General features: G+C 49.4%; 5 protein-coding genes across 5 annotated transcripts, besides 1 other annotated feature; 3 read left to right on the forward strand and 2 right to left on the reverse strand.

Annotated features, from left to right (window-relative positions):
- Positions 1-165: 165 nt before the first annotated feature.
- FPSE_03329 (uncharacterized protein) lies at positions 166-2,217 on the reverse strand (the record flags this gene model as incomplete). The annotated part of the gene is made up of 3 exons (XM_009256448.1): positions 166-1,829; positions 1,900-1,948; positions 1,996-2,217. The coding sequence occupies 3 exons, from the start codon at positions 2,215-2,217 to the stop codon at positions 166-168; spliced, it is 1,935 nt and encodes a 644-aa protein (XP_009254723.1).
- Positions 2,218-3,134: 917 nt separating this feature from the next.
- FPSE_03330 (uncharacterized protein) lies at positions 3,135-4,097 on the forward strand (the record flags this gene model as incomplete). The annotated part of the gene is made up of 1 exon (XM_009256449.1): positions 3,135-4,097. One exon carries the CDS (start codon positions 3,135-3,137, stop codon positions 4,095-4,097), a length of 963 nt encoding a protein of 320 aa, XP_009254724.1.
- A 439-nt stretch (positions 4,098-4,536) lies between these two features.
- On the forward strand, positions 4,537-6,366 carry FPSE_03331 (uncharacterized protein; the record flags this gene model as incomplete). The annotated part of the gene is made up of 1 exon (XM_009256450.1): positions 4,537-6,366. One exon carries the CDS (start codon positions 4,537-4,539, stop codon positions 6,364-6,366), a length of 1,830 nt encoding a protein of 609 aa, XP_009254725.1.
- A 317-nt stretch (positions 6,367-6,683) lies between these two features.
- FPSE_03332 (uncharacterized protein) lies at positions 6,684-7,837 on the reverse strand (the record flags this gene model as incomplete). The annotated part of the gene is made up of 4 exons (XM_009256451.1): positions 6,684-6,702; positions 6,758-7,410; positions 7,482-7,564; positions 7,615-7,837. 4 exons carry the CDS (start codon positions 7,835-7,837, stop codon positions 6,684-6,686), a joined length of 978 nt encoding a protein of 325 aa, XP_009254726.1.
- Positions 7,838-8,170: 333 nt separating this feature from the next.
- Positions 8,171-8,196: a microsatellite.
- A 2,733-nt stretch (positions 8,197-10,929) lies between these two features.
- On the forward strand, positions 10,930-14,486 carry FPSE_03333 (uncharacterized protein; the record flags this gene model as incomplete). The annotated part of the gene is made up of 2 exons (XM_009256452.1): positions 10,930-11,167; positions 11,224-14,486. The coding sequence occupies 2 exons, from the start codon at positions 10,930-10,932 to the stop codon at positions 14,484-14,486; spliced, it is 3,501 nt and encodes a 1,166-aa protein (XP_009254727.1).
- Positions 14,487-14,492: the final 6 nt, after the last annotated feature.

Below are 14,492 nucleotides of genomic sequence, written 5' to 3' on the forward strand. Positions count from 1 at the left end.
GACGATGTTTTGCACTAAAAGTAGAAAAGATCAATAAATACCATTCGACACACTGCGACTTCGTAAATGCATCCTTCATCTTCTGTGTTTCATTTACCGTTGGTTTTATTCTGCTACAAAGGAAAGGTCGTAAGTCTTTGTAACGTGAGATCTATAGGAAACTGTCTATGCGTCGAGCTTGAGACGATCAAGCATAGCATCGATCTTGCGCTGTAGGATCTGATAGTTGATGGCGTCTGAAGCAAACTCATCCTCTGCTTCAGCTCCATCCAACGTTCGTACAGCTTCTCCGTCCTTGGCTTCGCCATCGCCATTCTCCTGCACGCCGTTCTGGTTCTGGTTTGAAATGCCGTTCGTTGCATTTGCAGATATATCTGCTTGTTGTGCCATGGCGGCGGCCAAATCAGCATCGATAATATCTCCTGACTCGTCCATCATATCCTCAAACCCAACATCCTCGAAACGCAGTCTGAATCTATCGCCTAGGTAGTATCGAATATCATCCAGCAATTCAATAGTATCCGTCTCTTCTCGCATAGTGATACGTTGAGCAGACTCGGCGATGAGTGTCTGGAATTCTTCCTCGTCTATGTAGTCCTCCAGGCGATATGCTAGATAGCGTGCTGTAAATTCTTCTAGACGTTGGACACGAAGATCCCATGCTGCATGGATAACATCGTAGATGTTGATTGGCTCCATCTCGGCTTCCTCAACTACCGGACCATCTTCGCCATTTCTTTGCGCCTCACCATGCGTGCGGTCCACGAGCGCATTGGCGTTTCCACTGCCGAGAGTGCTAATGGCTTGAGCGGCTTTGCTTTTAAGACCGTCAAGGAAGAGCATATCCGCGGCGTAAAGCAGATCCAGAGCGTGCTCGAGGGGACACACTGCAGTTTCGGTATAGAGGAAAGTAAGGATGATCTCGAGAACTGCGGGTGTGCAGTCGACAGTGATGATTCGAAGATGGTCATCGCGCTTCGATTCAACAAAGTCGCCAGAGAACATCTTTTCAAAGTACTCGCTTCGGATGAGCATGGCCTTGTGAGCGGGGTAGAGAATGGATTTGCGCTTGATGACGGACTCATTATCTCCAGCTGGGCCAATGGGTATGGTAGGGGCGTCTTCTGTAGGTGTTGCTTGACCTGACTTCTCGTCCTCGATGTCGATGGGCTCGTCGGCGCGGAGTATAACGTCGGCGAACATAGAGTTGTCATACTTCCACTTGACGTTCTTTACCTGGTCTGTGTCAACGACCATCTTGTGGCCCAGGACATTGTGTTTGAAAAAGTCCTCAAATTGTCCTCTCGCCCGCTCGACCTCAGCTTGAAATCGCTGTCGAGCAAGCCTCCTGTCTCCACCTGCAAGAATAGCTTCCCACAAAGACTCGACCTCGAGCTGCTTGCTCACTTTATCCAGTCCTTTCAGAACATCTTCCTCGGAGTCTGCGCCACCTACAGGTGCAATGTCTCGCGGTACCTCGCCCAGGTAAAGATATCTTATCACAATAAGGAAAGACTGCACAGGAACTGTGTGGGCAAGCTTCCAGGTAGTTGTGTCCGGAACAGCAGCAAGTTTAGAGCGGAAGTAAGGAGATCGTGCAACAAGGATGAACTTGTGTAAGTCAAAAGAACGAGAACCCGAGACCAGGGTAATGTCTGTCGTCTTTGGGCTTGTGCGGCCGAGGAGGGTTGAGATGTGAGTCGACCAGTAGACGTAAGGATCTGAAGACTTTGAGAAGTCATATTGAAGAAGAAGATTGCGGATGCGGTCATTAAGGGCGTTGTAGATGCATCGTTCTCCTTGGAAGGTATTTCTTTCAGCAAGAGCACCTAGTAAAGCGTATTAGCGGTTTGTTCATGAACTATGTATAAGTCAATAGACCCAATTCAATTAACTCACCGGATTCTAACAGTAATTGGACAAGTTCGTAATGTCCACATAAACTGGCCTACTTATATTAGTCTTTTACCTAACAAGAGATTCTCTAGTACGTACAATAATGAGGGGCGTGTAATCAAAGCGATCCTTGCCATTGATGTTCACGCCTTGACTGATAAGCTCCTGGCATTTCCTCAAATCTCCCCGTCGACAGGCCATGAGGAATTCATGAAACTCGGGGGTTTCATCGAGAGGGTTCTCATCGAGGAGGACGCCACTTTCGATGAGCTGAGCTTCCTCTCCAAGCTTTCCCTCAAGCTCGAATTTGCGGAGAACCATGGTCGTGTATGCGTATAAGTTAAAGAAAAGAAAGAATCTTTTTCTAAGATGAGTCTATGAATAAGAAAAACAAGTTTATTGTGTAAGTATTTTTTAAATAAATCTCCGAAAACCGCCGCTCGTTTCGTTTCTTTAGTAGTTCATGATTATCAAAGCATGGAGATCCCCCTCCAAAAACGAAAGAAGTCGCCATCATCGCAGCGGGTTTGACGTAGCCAATTAAATGATCCCTGTCTTTTCGCGTTGACATGTCTCGCGGAGTCACGTGGTTGATAGGCAGTACAGAAGAATAAGCAGTAGTTTGTCTTGTCTTAGTAGTCTTGACTTCGTCATTCATATCGACATAATCACTATTTGTCCGTTGTTATATATTTATTTCTTATTTCTTATTTCTTTTTGTTTTTACCGATTGCTTTTGTTGTAACAAAATGATACCGTGATTCATTACTCATATTTGCAATCATCCTCCTGCCAAGGCTCTTAAGTTAACGTTCTTACTACCCTGGCATATCTGTCTTTTACAACCTTCATCACCATTCTTGGCAGTTCGAAAATATGAGTCCTTTAAAGAAACTCGTTCTTTTGATCCTCTTTATTTCGTTTATGGTTTTTGTGGCCTTTTTTGGACGCATACCTGCTCTTCGGTCAGTATCAAAATAATGAGCTTTATTCTCAGGGGCCTGACATTGTGACTAGACGAACACCGATAGCTGCACTGCATCGGCTAATATGGATTCACATACCAAATGGAGTCATGAGAGTGGACCAGACGCTCACTGGAGGAAGAGTATCGAGCTACCTATCTCGCTTTGGTAACTATATGTTACATGAACGACACTGGACTATAGTGGTAAGTTGACATATTGAGCTGTAGTGAGACACCCAACTAACATCCCCAGCTCTTCTTTTCGCTCATCATGATTGTGGGCGAGTACATGTTTATTCCTCAAGCGTGGCCAAAGATTGGGTCTCTTTCGAAATGCATTGTCGTCACCGCGGTCTTTCTCCCTTTTCTATTTCTCTACCTGGCATGTTCTGCCGATCCAGGCTACATCACGCCTGAGAATCACGCATATTACATGTCGCTTTATCCGTTTGATCACACACTATTTCACCCGGGCCATGTGTGTCGGACTTGCAAATTCCTGAAGCCTCCTCGCTCCAAACACTGCAGTCTTTGCAAGCGTTGCATCGCCAAAGCTGACCACCATTGCGTCTTCATCAACTCATGTGTTGGCTATGGGAACCAGCACTGGTTCTTGTTGCTGCTAGCGTCCACAGCTTTTCTATGCACCTATGGTGGCTTTCTCGGGATGTCAATCATTACAGCGCGGGTGCAAAGATATAGTCCTGGATGGTCCATATGGAAGCCCAGTCATATGACTTTCAATCAGTATCTGGCCGGTTTGGGCTGGGGTATCCAAGATAATGTCAACATGGGAGCTTCATCACTTCTTGCGGCTCTCACATCCCCGCTTGTCTGGGGACTCCTCCTCTACTCATTGTATCTCGTCTACAGCGGTACTACAACGAATGAGACTCTCAAGTGGTCAGAGTGGAAAGAGGATATGGCTGACGGGTTTGCGTTCCGCCGGTCTATGCCCGCAGATCGCGAGAAGAACGAACGAGTTGAGCCTCGATGTGGGCGCTGGCCGGTCGATGTTCAGCAAATAATTGTCACGACTCAGGATGGACAGCCTCCAGCCGAGAATCTTCGACTTCCTGGGCAAGGCATATGGGAGCGTGTTTGGAACTTGAGCAATGTCGAGAATCTATACGACATGGGATTGTGGGATAATTTGGTTGACATCTTCGTGTCTGACTATGGATTTGGTCAAAGGGCTGACGAGCCAAACGCTGAAAGAGGGCGCAGGAGATAAAACTTGTATTTTCATATGCCGATCTAACAAACAATGAATGCAGCCTGCTTTCAGTATGTGATCTGCAGGCTGAATCTGCGGGGTGGTTATCTGGTTGGATGCGAAACCTGAAGGATGATGACCCCTGCCAGGCTGATTTATTGGCTTCTGTGAAATCACCAACAACTTACAAGGGGTTCAAGTAATGTCCTGCTCAATGATGTCAGTTGCTGACAGGGACGTTACAGTCCGATCATAGGTATGGAAATAACCTTATTGAAGTGCTTAATTAAAGGGTTGTTACACCCTACGAATGTTTCGTGCCTGAACATGCGACTGACTGCCTGTATGGCATCAATAAACTCAGCTACTAATATTATAAGAGACAATCGACTTTAAACATCCAAGGTTCTCGATTGTTTATCTTCGCTTCCTAAAGCCTAGATCGCCAGCGTTAACCATGACGCCGGTCAAGTCCTCTTGGTCTCGACGCCTTCAGATGCTTGGTACTGCCTCGCTACCAGCGCTTCTCGTCGGCGGGCTTATCCTCATACTGGTCGGCGCCAATGCCCTTTCAAACCCTACTTCAACTCGGAACCCTACTGCGTCAGGTGAATTTGGCAAATCGAGAGTCTCGGGCCAACTCGCCTTCAAGATTGGTGGTGAATGGAGTGTCCAGTCCTGGATCGCTGTTACAGGTGTTGCTTTTGGGCTGTTGTCATTCGGCTTCGCAGAGACATACATGCATGTATTCGATGCTTGGTGTAGCCGACAAGCTCACTGTGTTAACGGCCTTGACTACGCTCGATATCTCAACTCTCAGGCCCGGGCACCAGTACGTTACGGCCTCAGAGGATTTCCGGTCTTTATCACTTTGAGATACATCATTACTGCCATGTGTATCGCTGCGTCAATTGGGTACAAGTTCGCCATCGTTACCCCGGAAGTTAGGGTCAGTGAAAACCTCGGCGCAGATGTAGTAAACTATCTGCCTCATCGAATGTCAATGATAACAAACGACTCTTCCTTTGCTAATCCAGAGCCTTGGATCTCCGATATTCCACTCCACAACGACAGCCGCGCATTTTCTCATGCCTATCCGTCCATACCATCGTACAATAATGATGCGCTCGAACATGCGAATACTACTGTCCCACCCGTCAGCATTATTATGGTTGGCCATGCTAGTTGCATGCACAACGAGACTCTCAACCCTTATTTCAGCCAGACGGATATAGGAATCATATTCACTCGAGAGTTGGCATTGATTGCTAAGCATTCAGAGGTTAAAGGCACGTTCACCATGACAGAAGATAAAGGCGACTGGCAGAGGATCGAGGCGTCTAACAGTGGGATTTTTTCTCCTCCGCAAAACGCCATTATCGAATACCGCGTTCCCAAGTTTGCAGAGCTTGAAGTACAATGGGCAAAGGCACCCAACGATTCCTCAAATATGTGGGAAGTGCCCGTAGTCCAACGCTCCCGATACACTATAAACGCAGGCATGGCTCAAGTCAGGAGACGCCTGGAAACTCAAGACTGCAAAGGCCTCATAGGCTTCGGAGGCTCTGGAGTGACTCTACGTGCTGTCAACAACGACACCCTCGGGTACTTCCTACAAAGAAGGGGAATCGTCATGAGTAAGGACGAAATAGGACAAGACCGCTTTAATATCACCAAGAAGATACCTGAGTACAGTGTTTGGCTAGAGCCTCTGGTCAAGACCCAAGATACTACACTTCTTGCTTCTGTCAGTGCTATCGTCAGAGCCGTCATGACCGCTTACAGGATGGACATGTGGGGGACGCCAATCATTGAGGAGGATGACATGCCATTTGGGGAAGAAACAGACCATGTATCAGAAACATACCCAGGATTAAAGAGTCCATTCTACGTGGGAACGCGAGTGGACAGGTACTCTGGATGTTATTCCAGCGCCGCTGTTGTCTTTATTGTTTTCGGCTGCTTTGCTATCTTGGTTGGGGTATTCCGCGTGTGGCTTGGTCCGCCTGTTCTGACTTCTTGGATGGGACAGCACGTGTATCTGGCTCGCACGGAAGGGATTTCCCTGTCTGAGAAGGTGTCGAGTTTGGCTTCAGGGTATCAGGTAGCCAAACCTGATCTCGGAAGACTACGGTTATCAACCCAGAAGGGGGAGGAAGCGGGCGCCATGTTGGGACACGACAATGGCACCGATTCGGAGGGACAATCAACCAAGGGACGAGGGGATACCGGTGAGGTCCATGGAATTGTAACGCATGTGGACGGCGTAGGGTTAATGAGAAGGTAGAGACGGTTCAAGAAGTATAAGTATTCTCAGTCGCGTAAAGTATATCATGTTCAATACTTAATGCAGTCAGGCTAACGTTTTTACCACATGTCCGCGAACTGTATCCATTGATGGTGCATTATTTCGTTTTTACGTCGCTCATGAATTCATAACCACACGCTTCTAGGTCTTGCGCAGACCACCCAAGACGATGTTCTCCCTCCTCCACCACGGCAGCGACTCTAACCCCCGTCACTGCCCTCGTCTAGAGAGCGCATTGTTTCTGTATAAACCCCGGTCTTGACCCAACTCCACGACTCCTGGTTCTCTTCTCTTGCTTACAAAATGGTGCCGAAACTGGAAAACGTCAGTGGCTGTGGCCCAGCAAACAGCAGATATATGTGTGACTTACCCGAAGGTCTGCTTAATGCTCTTGACGTAGTACTCGAGCCAGTTGCGCTTAGTAACGTCTTCCTGACCGATAGGAACGCCCTCCCACTTAACTCGCATAACGGTAACGTGGTCAACGTCGTTCTGGTCAAACTCCATGTGGAGCTTGGAGAAGTGACCGGCGGGCCACTGGTTCAAACGCCAGCTCTGGGTGATCTTCTTGGGCTGCTCAAGCTCGAGGTACTCGCCGGAGACGTTTCCGCCAAACAGCTCAAACTTGCCGCCGACCTTGGCACCATCGAAAACCTTGGGAGGGGATCGTGTAAAGGCAGCAATTCGTTGGGGGTCGACAAAGGTCTGGTACAACTCCTCGGCAGTGGTTCGGAACTCCTCGTTATCGGTCACGGTGGTGGTGTTGACGACGCTACCAGTCTTGGACTGGGTGCTTGTGGTAGCGGCGGGCTTAGGGGTAGAGCTCTGGGGGTGGACCTTGGGGGTCGAGAAACCGCTTGAAGGGTTGGAGCCTGGGGCATGCTGGATGTCCTTGCCATGCTCGGCGATGAGGGCGCCGGCAAGCTTCTGGAATTCCTGTCGCAGCTGGGGCACGATCTTTGATCGGACAAGGTCCTTCACGGGCTGCTTCTCTTTAGACTCGGCAAAGATGTCTACGTCAAACTACGAGGGGTCTTAGCGGATTTATTCTACGGCAACACGGAAGGCGAAAGAGCAGGGGAGGTTTTACGTACCACGTACTCGTCTTCTTCCGTGTCGTGGGCGAGCTCAGGCACGGTAATAGTGCCAGAGACATCATCCTCACCGGGAGCAGATCCTGCAAGGTTAGTTTTCACGCTCGTAGTCTAAGTAACCGCATTTCCTTACCAGAGTACTGGAGAACCAGCTTGACGTCAAAGATGGTAATCACCTTGCCCTTTCGTTGGCTGACATCGACATCTCCATCCATGCTCTGGATCTTATCAATCTTAGCCTTGACCTCGCCGTCCTCAACCTGGACCTTGGCGACGGCCTCGTCAAGGTAGGACCTGGCCCATCCCGAGACGTCCTTGTTGACCCAGTGCCAGTTGTTGGGGTTGTGCAGAACCATTGTGAAGTCGGTGGAAGCGCTGTGTGACTGTGACTTTGGAAGCTGTTAGCTTTTAATCGGACAGAATTTGAACGATTAAGAATTGAATGTCGAAATTGAAATCAGATATGGTTCTAAGACCACAGCATTTAGGTCATCAAAGGAGGGAGTACAAGTCACCCTATGACTGGTGCCAGCTGGTATCTCATCATGAAAGATGCGACGGTGTTCGAGACGGAAAATGTGGTATACTTACAATTTAGTGAAAAGGGTATAGAGAGAGATGTTGTTGTTGAAGAAAGAAGCAAGAAAAAAATGTGTTTGAACGGCTAATAAATAAAAGAGAAGGGAGAAAGCAGAGCAGAGCAGAGCAGAGCAGAATATGAAGAAATGAAAGAGAGGAGAGTTCTTTTGGAGAAGAATCCTCTAGAATTTTACTCGAGCCCACATTTGGAAAGCTTCAAGTGGGGCTCATTTCATAGGTGGGCAAGACCCAGCCTCGTGCTTTTCGATTTCGATCTCTTCAGCCTCAGAAGATGACATAGGTAGAGGGAGCATAGGATAGGCGATTTCAAGTTGGGGTTTTTACTGGACGTAGAAAGCTGCTGTTTTGAAGTAACTTGCCAAGGTTGGTGGTCTATACAATCTACTTTTCCCCCTCTGCAAGATAAAGTTTATGCATAATGCAGTTGCCAACCGTCCGATTTTGCCGTTATCTGTGTATCTATATGGCTCATTTAGGTCGGCGGTTTTAGAGGCGTGTTATTTGCTTGTGGAAATAGGCTGGCCAGGCTCAATCTTTCGAGTTGGGTTTGAGGAAATGAGTTGCTTGATGGATGTGTTGCGTCCACAAGCTTAAGCAATCAATAAAGACCACCTGAAAGCGCTTTATCCGATTAACCAGTACTCGCCGGAGCTCGAAAGCTTGCAAATCGGCAACCACTAACACATCAATAATTGCGATGTTGGTCGACAGAAAGAACAGAATCCCAGCCGTTATGATATAAATACGAGTGACAATCACACGGGCACAGCATGTCATACGAATCAAGTAAGGCCTGTCTGACCTGAGACGAATAGATGCTTGGCTGACTTGAAACTCAAGTGTTGAGTGACAGCTGTACATGAAATATTGATTTAGCCGAAGCACAGTAAAGCAACGCCGCAGATTTACATACTGTCAGCTACTGCATATGCACTTTCTCCTGGTAGAGACTGCTGTTCAAATACAAATACACGAAGGCCTCGATTGATTGTATTTGATACACTGGCTATTTCGGTCGAACGCATCAACTCTTAAAATAACATTTGAGTTGGACCTTTGACCGTCTTTTGCGTTATTAAGATGGCAGTCTATTCACTCGGTACTCCCATGTCCCGTGCTCTAGATGGAACTCTGCAAGGATATCAGAGTATTCGCACAGCATCCGTACTCTGTATTCTAGGTTGCAATGTATCAAACTCAGTATCAGCCCACGATCATCCATCCCCCCTTGCGCATAGTTATTTCTTATGCAGCTAAGGTTAGTTACTAAGTATCCGATCCGACCGTGCAGATTTCGAACCGAACGGCTTCTTAGGTCATGGGTCCTTGGGGGTCTTGACTTTCTAGGAAATGTGACAGGCAGCGAGGGACGTCCATTAAGCGCCGGCATCCACACCCAACCCGCATAGTCTGCCCACCCTGTCCAATAGCAGTAAGTGAAGGGCAACAGCATGAATCTAAGAATAGAATGCCCTGTCTGCAAGTCTATCCCAACCTTTTCCACTCAACGGGATCTGGATTGATGCGATTGCTTAGTTAGAGGCAATCCTTCAGCCATTGTGTGTGCAGTAGAGTACATACAGAGACAGACCAAACGATGATTATCCGGGTAGATTTTGACACAATCTTATATGTGCCTTGGACTTGCAGCTGCTTGGTTCAGCATTTCGATGGAGAGTCAGCATCTCCAACGTCTGCTGCAGTCTAGTGCCGTAACCCTCTAATGCATCCTTAAGGATCTGCGATACCAAACTAGGGCACAATCAGGACGCCATCTCTCGCCTTTGTCAGCTGAGTATCTTTCCTACAAGAAGCGGTCGAAGACTTTGACTACCACTCCAAGCAAGAATCCCCTCAATGCGTGCGTAAAGTAGACCTGTAGATCCCCCTTACCGTCGCTCATCCCAACCTAACAATTGGTCATCGACAAGCTCACCATCCATGCTAACTCTCTTTGTTTCACACTCTTGATCGTTCATGCCCCCAGCAAAGTCTCCGTCTCCGCCAAGAAGACACCCCATGCAGGGCTCGGCTTGACTTTGTCTAATCGGCGATAAACAGAAAGCAGAAAACGGTTTCAAGTCAACACCTTATTCTTGCTTTATTTAGTTACAGTACCCTCTTACCCTCTCCCTCTCTCCTGTTCCCACTAAGGCCGCCCCAGAAGTGAGCTGTCGTGATTCCAAACCAGCTGCTTCGTACCTTACTTTAGGTACTTCATCGCAGGGGTAGGTTAGTACCTTCTGCTTGTAACAGAGCCCCTCCTCCCCAAAAAGTTCCCAACCCAACCATTCTCTCTCTTATCCCATACATCCTGGGTAATCCTACAATCACATTTCTATTTCCATTTGGTTGGCTGCGCATTAGGGAACGTACTAACCGTCGTGGCTGCAGCTGCTACGGATGGATTCATGAGAGATATTTCCGTCCTTTACAGTCAATTGACCGACAACTTCTTACACGCAGAGCCTCACCTGCATACCTACATACACTATTTTTGTGTCGGTTTCGTTTCTCCAATAAACGCGACCACGTCAAGCAGGTAGCTGTTTGGTCAGTCAGATCAAAGTGATCGGCGCCCTGTTGCTTGCCGTCTCAGCTCCATTGTCGATTTCTGTTTCGTCTGTCGTGATCTTCACCTGAGCCCATCGACTCACTCCTCTGTTTGCACGCGCCGCCACCCCGCGGATCCATCCTAGGACCCCACGTACCAGAGCCAACCGCCAAAGAGACAGCCCTGATACGTCTGTCACTAAGACGTTCCTTCTGGCCTTGTCTCCATCACAAGGACCCTGGACCTAGCGGTCGAGTAAAGTTAAAGTCGCCTGGTCCTGCTTAATCCTTCATCATGACTTCTCGCGATCCGGCGCGACTTCGCCAGGGCCTTCTTCCTCTCACGACAACTCCAGGTATCTACAACAACCACCTGCAAACGCCCATATCCGCCGTGTCCATGACCTCCAGTCATTACCACTCTGCTGCCCAAACGCCTGGCAGTAGTATACAGCCCTACAATCCTCAGGAATGGGCTCCTACGCAGGCTGCCGTTGCCGAGCGTGCTGTTCAATATGCAGGCGAGGTTCAAGGTAAGTGGCTAACAGGGTCAGTATAATTTTGCCACCTGTATCCTAATATATGACAGTATCGCCGTTGCCTCCTCCGCCATATAGTCCACCTAGAGGTCAGCAGCAGAGGCCCATCAGTACAGTCTTCGACTCTACACCGAATGGGACCCCAACTCCGCCGCCTCGACTGAGTGCGACAATGCACCGGCCTTCCCCAGAACCAGCCAATGCTTCTTTCCCTCCTCCTCCAGGGGGACGCAATGGTTCACGAGACCGTCGCTTCCTCCCATCATTGGGCCGCCGCAGAGATACTGATAGCTCAAGCACTCCTCCGCCTCAGCCACCACCCCAGAGTCACCGACAAAGTATGATAGTGCAGACTTCGTTTCACCAACCTACTCCCGAACATGGAATTGGCGGAGCCATGCATCATGGTCCCCCAGCAGCCCGAAGAGCCGTCTCCGCCGGAGCCGTGGAGACACCCACATCTGCTCGCTCGCGATCAACATCTCAGTCCAGATGGGAGCCAGGCATGCCTCTCCCTCCGCCTCCTCCTGGACCTCCTCCGCCTTCCTCGAGCAGATCACAAAGTGTGCAGTCCATGGACAGAAATTCGGTTCCAATCATATCCCCTCCCATAAACAGACGACGACCACCAGCAGGCGTAACAAACCTTGGGCCTGTTCCACCCACACCTGCGGATTGGAACGAGAATGAAAGCCAAGCAGGGCCGTCGGATCGAAGACGATCGCCAGGCCTTACCATCGACACTTCAATACCCTCCAGTCCGCCCATTGAGCCTGGTCCGGGATCTTCATCAAGCATCAATGGGCTAAATCGGCAAAAGGCAGTACGGCATGATAAGACGATTTTGCAGCGGCGAACCGAGAGCCGAACCAGGCACAGCATTCGCAGTTCCATAGATGAGCGGACCCGTCCGGATTCGATGGCAGATATCATGGTTCCAAATTCGACTGATTTATCGCGGGCGTCGGTCGGCAGGTCAACACCTCTGAGCGGTACACTTGCATCACAGGATTCTCGAAACTCAACCCCCAGAGCTCCAGCATCAGGAAAACTGCCTCAGGAAGCTGAGACACCGCCTTTCTCCCCTAACGCTCATAAACATGTGCAATATGGCAGCAGTTCGAAGGCAGTTGCTCCAAAAGCGCTTCCTACTCCACCTCCACGGTCTGGGTCTATAGCATCGGTATCTAGAGTCCGAGAATCCTCGAGGCCACCTTCAGCCGGCCTCCCAGTGTCAAAGCATTTGGTGACAACACAGACTGCCGACCAATTCGCAGAAGGGACGGTTGATCGATTTCGCGAATTCGCTATGAAGGAGTCTAGAGCCAGCACCGATGCGGACAGGGTGCGCTTGTTCGCCGATTTTGTTGTGAACGAGTCAAGAATCAGACGAGAACGATATTCTGTAGCTATTGGGGCCATGGGATCCGAGATATTTGATCTTACACGCGACCTATTCCGACCAATGGTCACCCAAACAAGACGAGACTCGGCTTCTTCGCAGGATCAGTATACACCTGGCTTGTCAGAGCCAGGGCAGTCTCGTCGAGGTTCGGTAGGCTCCAACGTTGGAGAGAGCCCCCAGTCTGCCTCTAAAGCAGCCAATGTCCCAGTTTCGCCAAGCGGCAACAACCCGCCGAACATGAACTGGTCTGGCAATTACATGCCTTCTTTGTCGCCAATTCTAAGCATGAGCGTTAGCGAGAACTATGAGAATGGGAGCTCCCGAGGTCGCCCCCCAAGTCGTTGGTGGGAATCAGACTCACAGGGTGAGGCTTCTCACCTGGGTAGGTCCAAGAGAGAATCAAAGTATATGGGTGTGACCAAAACGCAATGGGTTGAAGAGGACCGGCCTCCCGTGGTATACGAGGAACAAGGTTCGGTCTCTGAATATCCTCCTGAGAAGACAGGCTGGCACGACCAGTCGGAGCCTAGTCTTACGCCCCAACAGTTCGGCTTTGCCATTGCCTCCAACGTGGGCTCGAGTCCCTCTTCAACGACCAATCGCGATCACCTCGACGTTTCTCGACTCGTCACAATGCCCCCTCCCTACCCAAGGCATCATCCTGCTGTCAATAACAAACACCCAGAGCTGACTTCCATCAGAACTGCAGTGCGAGCTTTGAGCCAGCTTGATGAGGTGACCAAGACAAGAGAAAGGTTCACCGTGGAGAGTACCAAACGTCGAGAGCAATTTTCCAAAGCTGCGACTGAGCGCCGTCAAGCTTTGCGGACACACTTGCAGAATGAAATCAATACTGGCAGCTTAAGCTACGCAGACGCAGGAACCATCGATGCCGACGAAAAAGTCAACGAGATCGCGAAGAAAAAAGAACTGGAAAAGTCGGAATATGAACTGTTCCAGAACCAGGTGGTGCTGCCTCTGAACGAGTTGCTGACAGGGCGTATTTCACGTGCCACCGAGTTGTTGGACGATTTGTCCCTGCATCTATTCGACAATGGACATATCGACGCTGATATGCCTCAAGAAGAAGGTGATGATAGGCCAGAACTTTTGGAAAAGTTGACTCTGCTCAAATGGGTTTTCGAGGCGCGAGAAGGTCTTCACCGAGCCATATACGATCTTCTTTCAGATCGCAATGGCAGATACTGTGAGGTTGTGTTGACTCCATATCGACTTTCCGGGAATACCGAGAAGCTCCAGTCAGCTGAGGCCTTCTTCGCGGAAGACTCGGCTAAACGCGAATATGCGTTTGCACACGAAGTTCTGGAACGAACACGAGACTTCCGGGGAGTGGTCGAAAAGGCTGTCGATCATGGCGTAGCACTGCAGCTGTCGGCATTTTGGGATATTGCGCCCCCGCTATGCGAGCTATTGGACAGCATTCCTTTGGACCTGGAAGGGTTCAATATTCGGATTCCAGCGTCTGAAATTGAGGAAAACCCATCGTATCTCGAACACCCGATGCAGTATCTGTTCAGTTTGATGCTTCACGCAGAGAAAAGCACATATCAGTTCATCGAGTCTCACACGAACTTGTTGTGTTTACTTCACGAAGTCAAAGAGGCGGTAGTACATGCCAAAGGCAAAGTGCTCGAGACTCAAACCCAGGATGAGAACGGAAATCCAATCCCCAAGTCGGACAGTAAAGCGCGAGCACAGCAGATGCGGCATGCAGAAGAACACAGGCTTACTGAGGACCTGAAGGAAAAAGTTCGCCTAGTGCAAGATCAATGGAACAGCTCCCTAGGCGAGAACATGACACTCGTCAAGGAGCGATTAGGAGAGTGGCTGTTGCAGATGGGCGGCTGGGACGAGTCGCTTGAAGATGGAGGAGTAGGTGGAGCCTAGAAGCCT

The sequence above is a fragment of the Fusarium pseudograminearum genome, chromosome 4 (assembly GCF_000303195.2).
Source record: "Fusarium pseudograminearum CS3096 chromosome 4, whole genome shotgun sequence".
NCBI classification, from domain to species: Eukaryota; Fungi; Ascomycota; class Sordariomycetes; order Hypocreales; family Nectriaceae; genus Fusarium; species Fusarium pseudograminearum.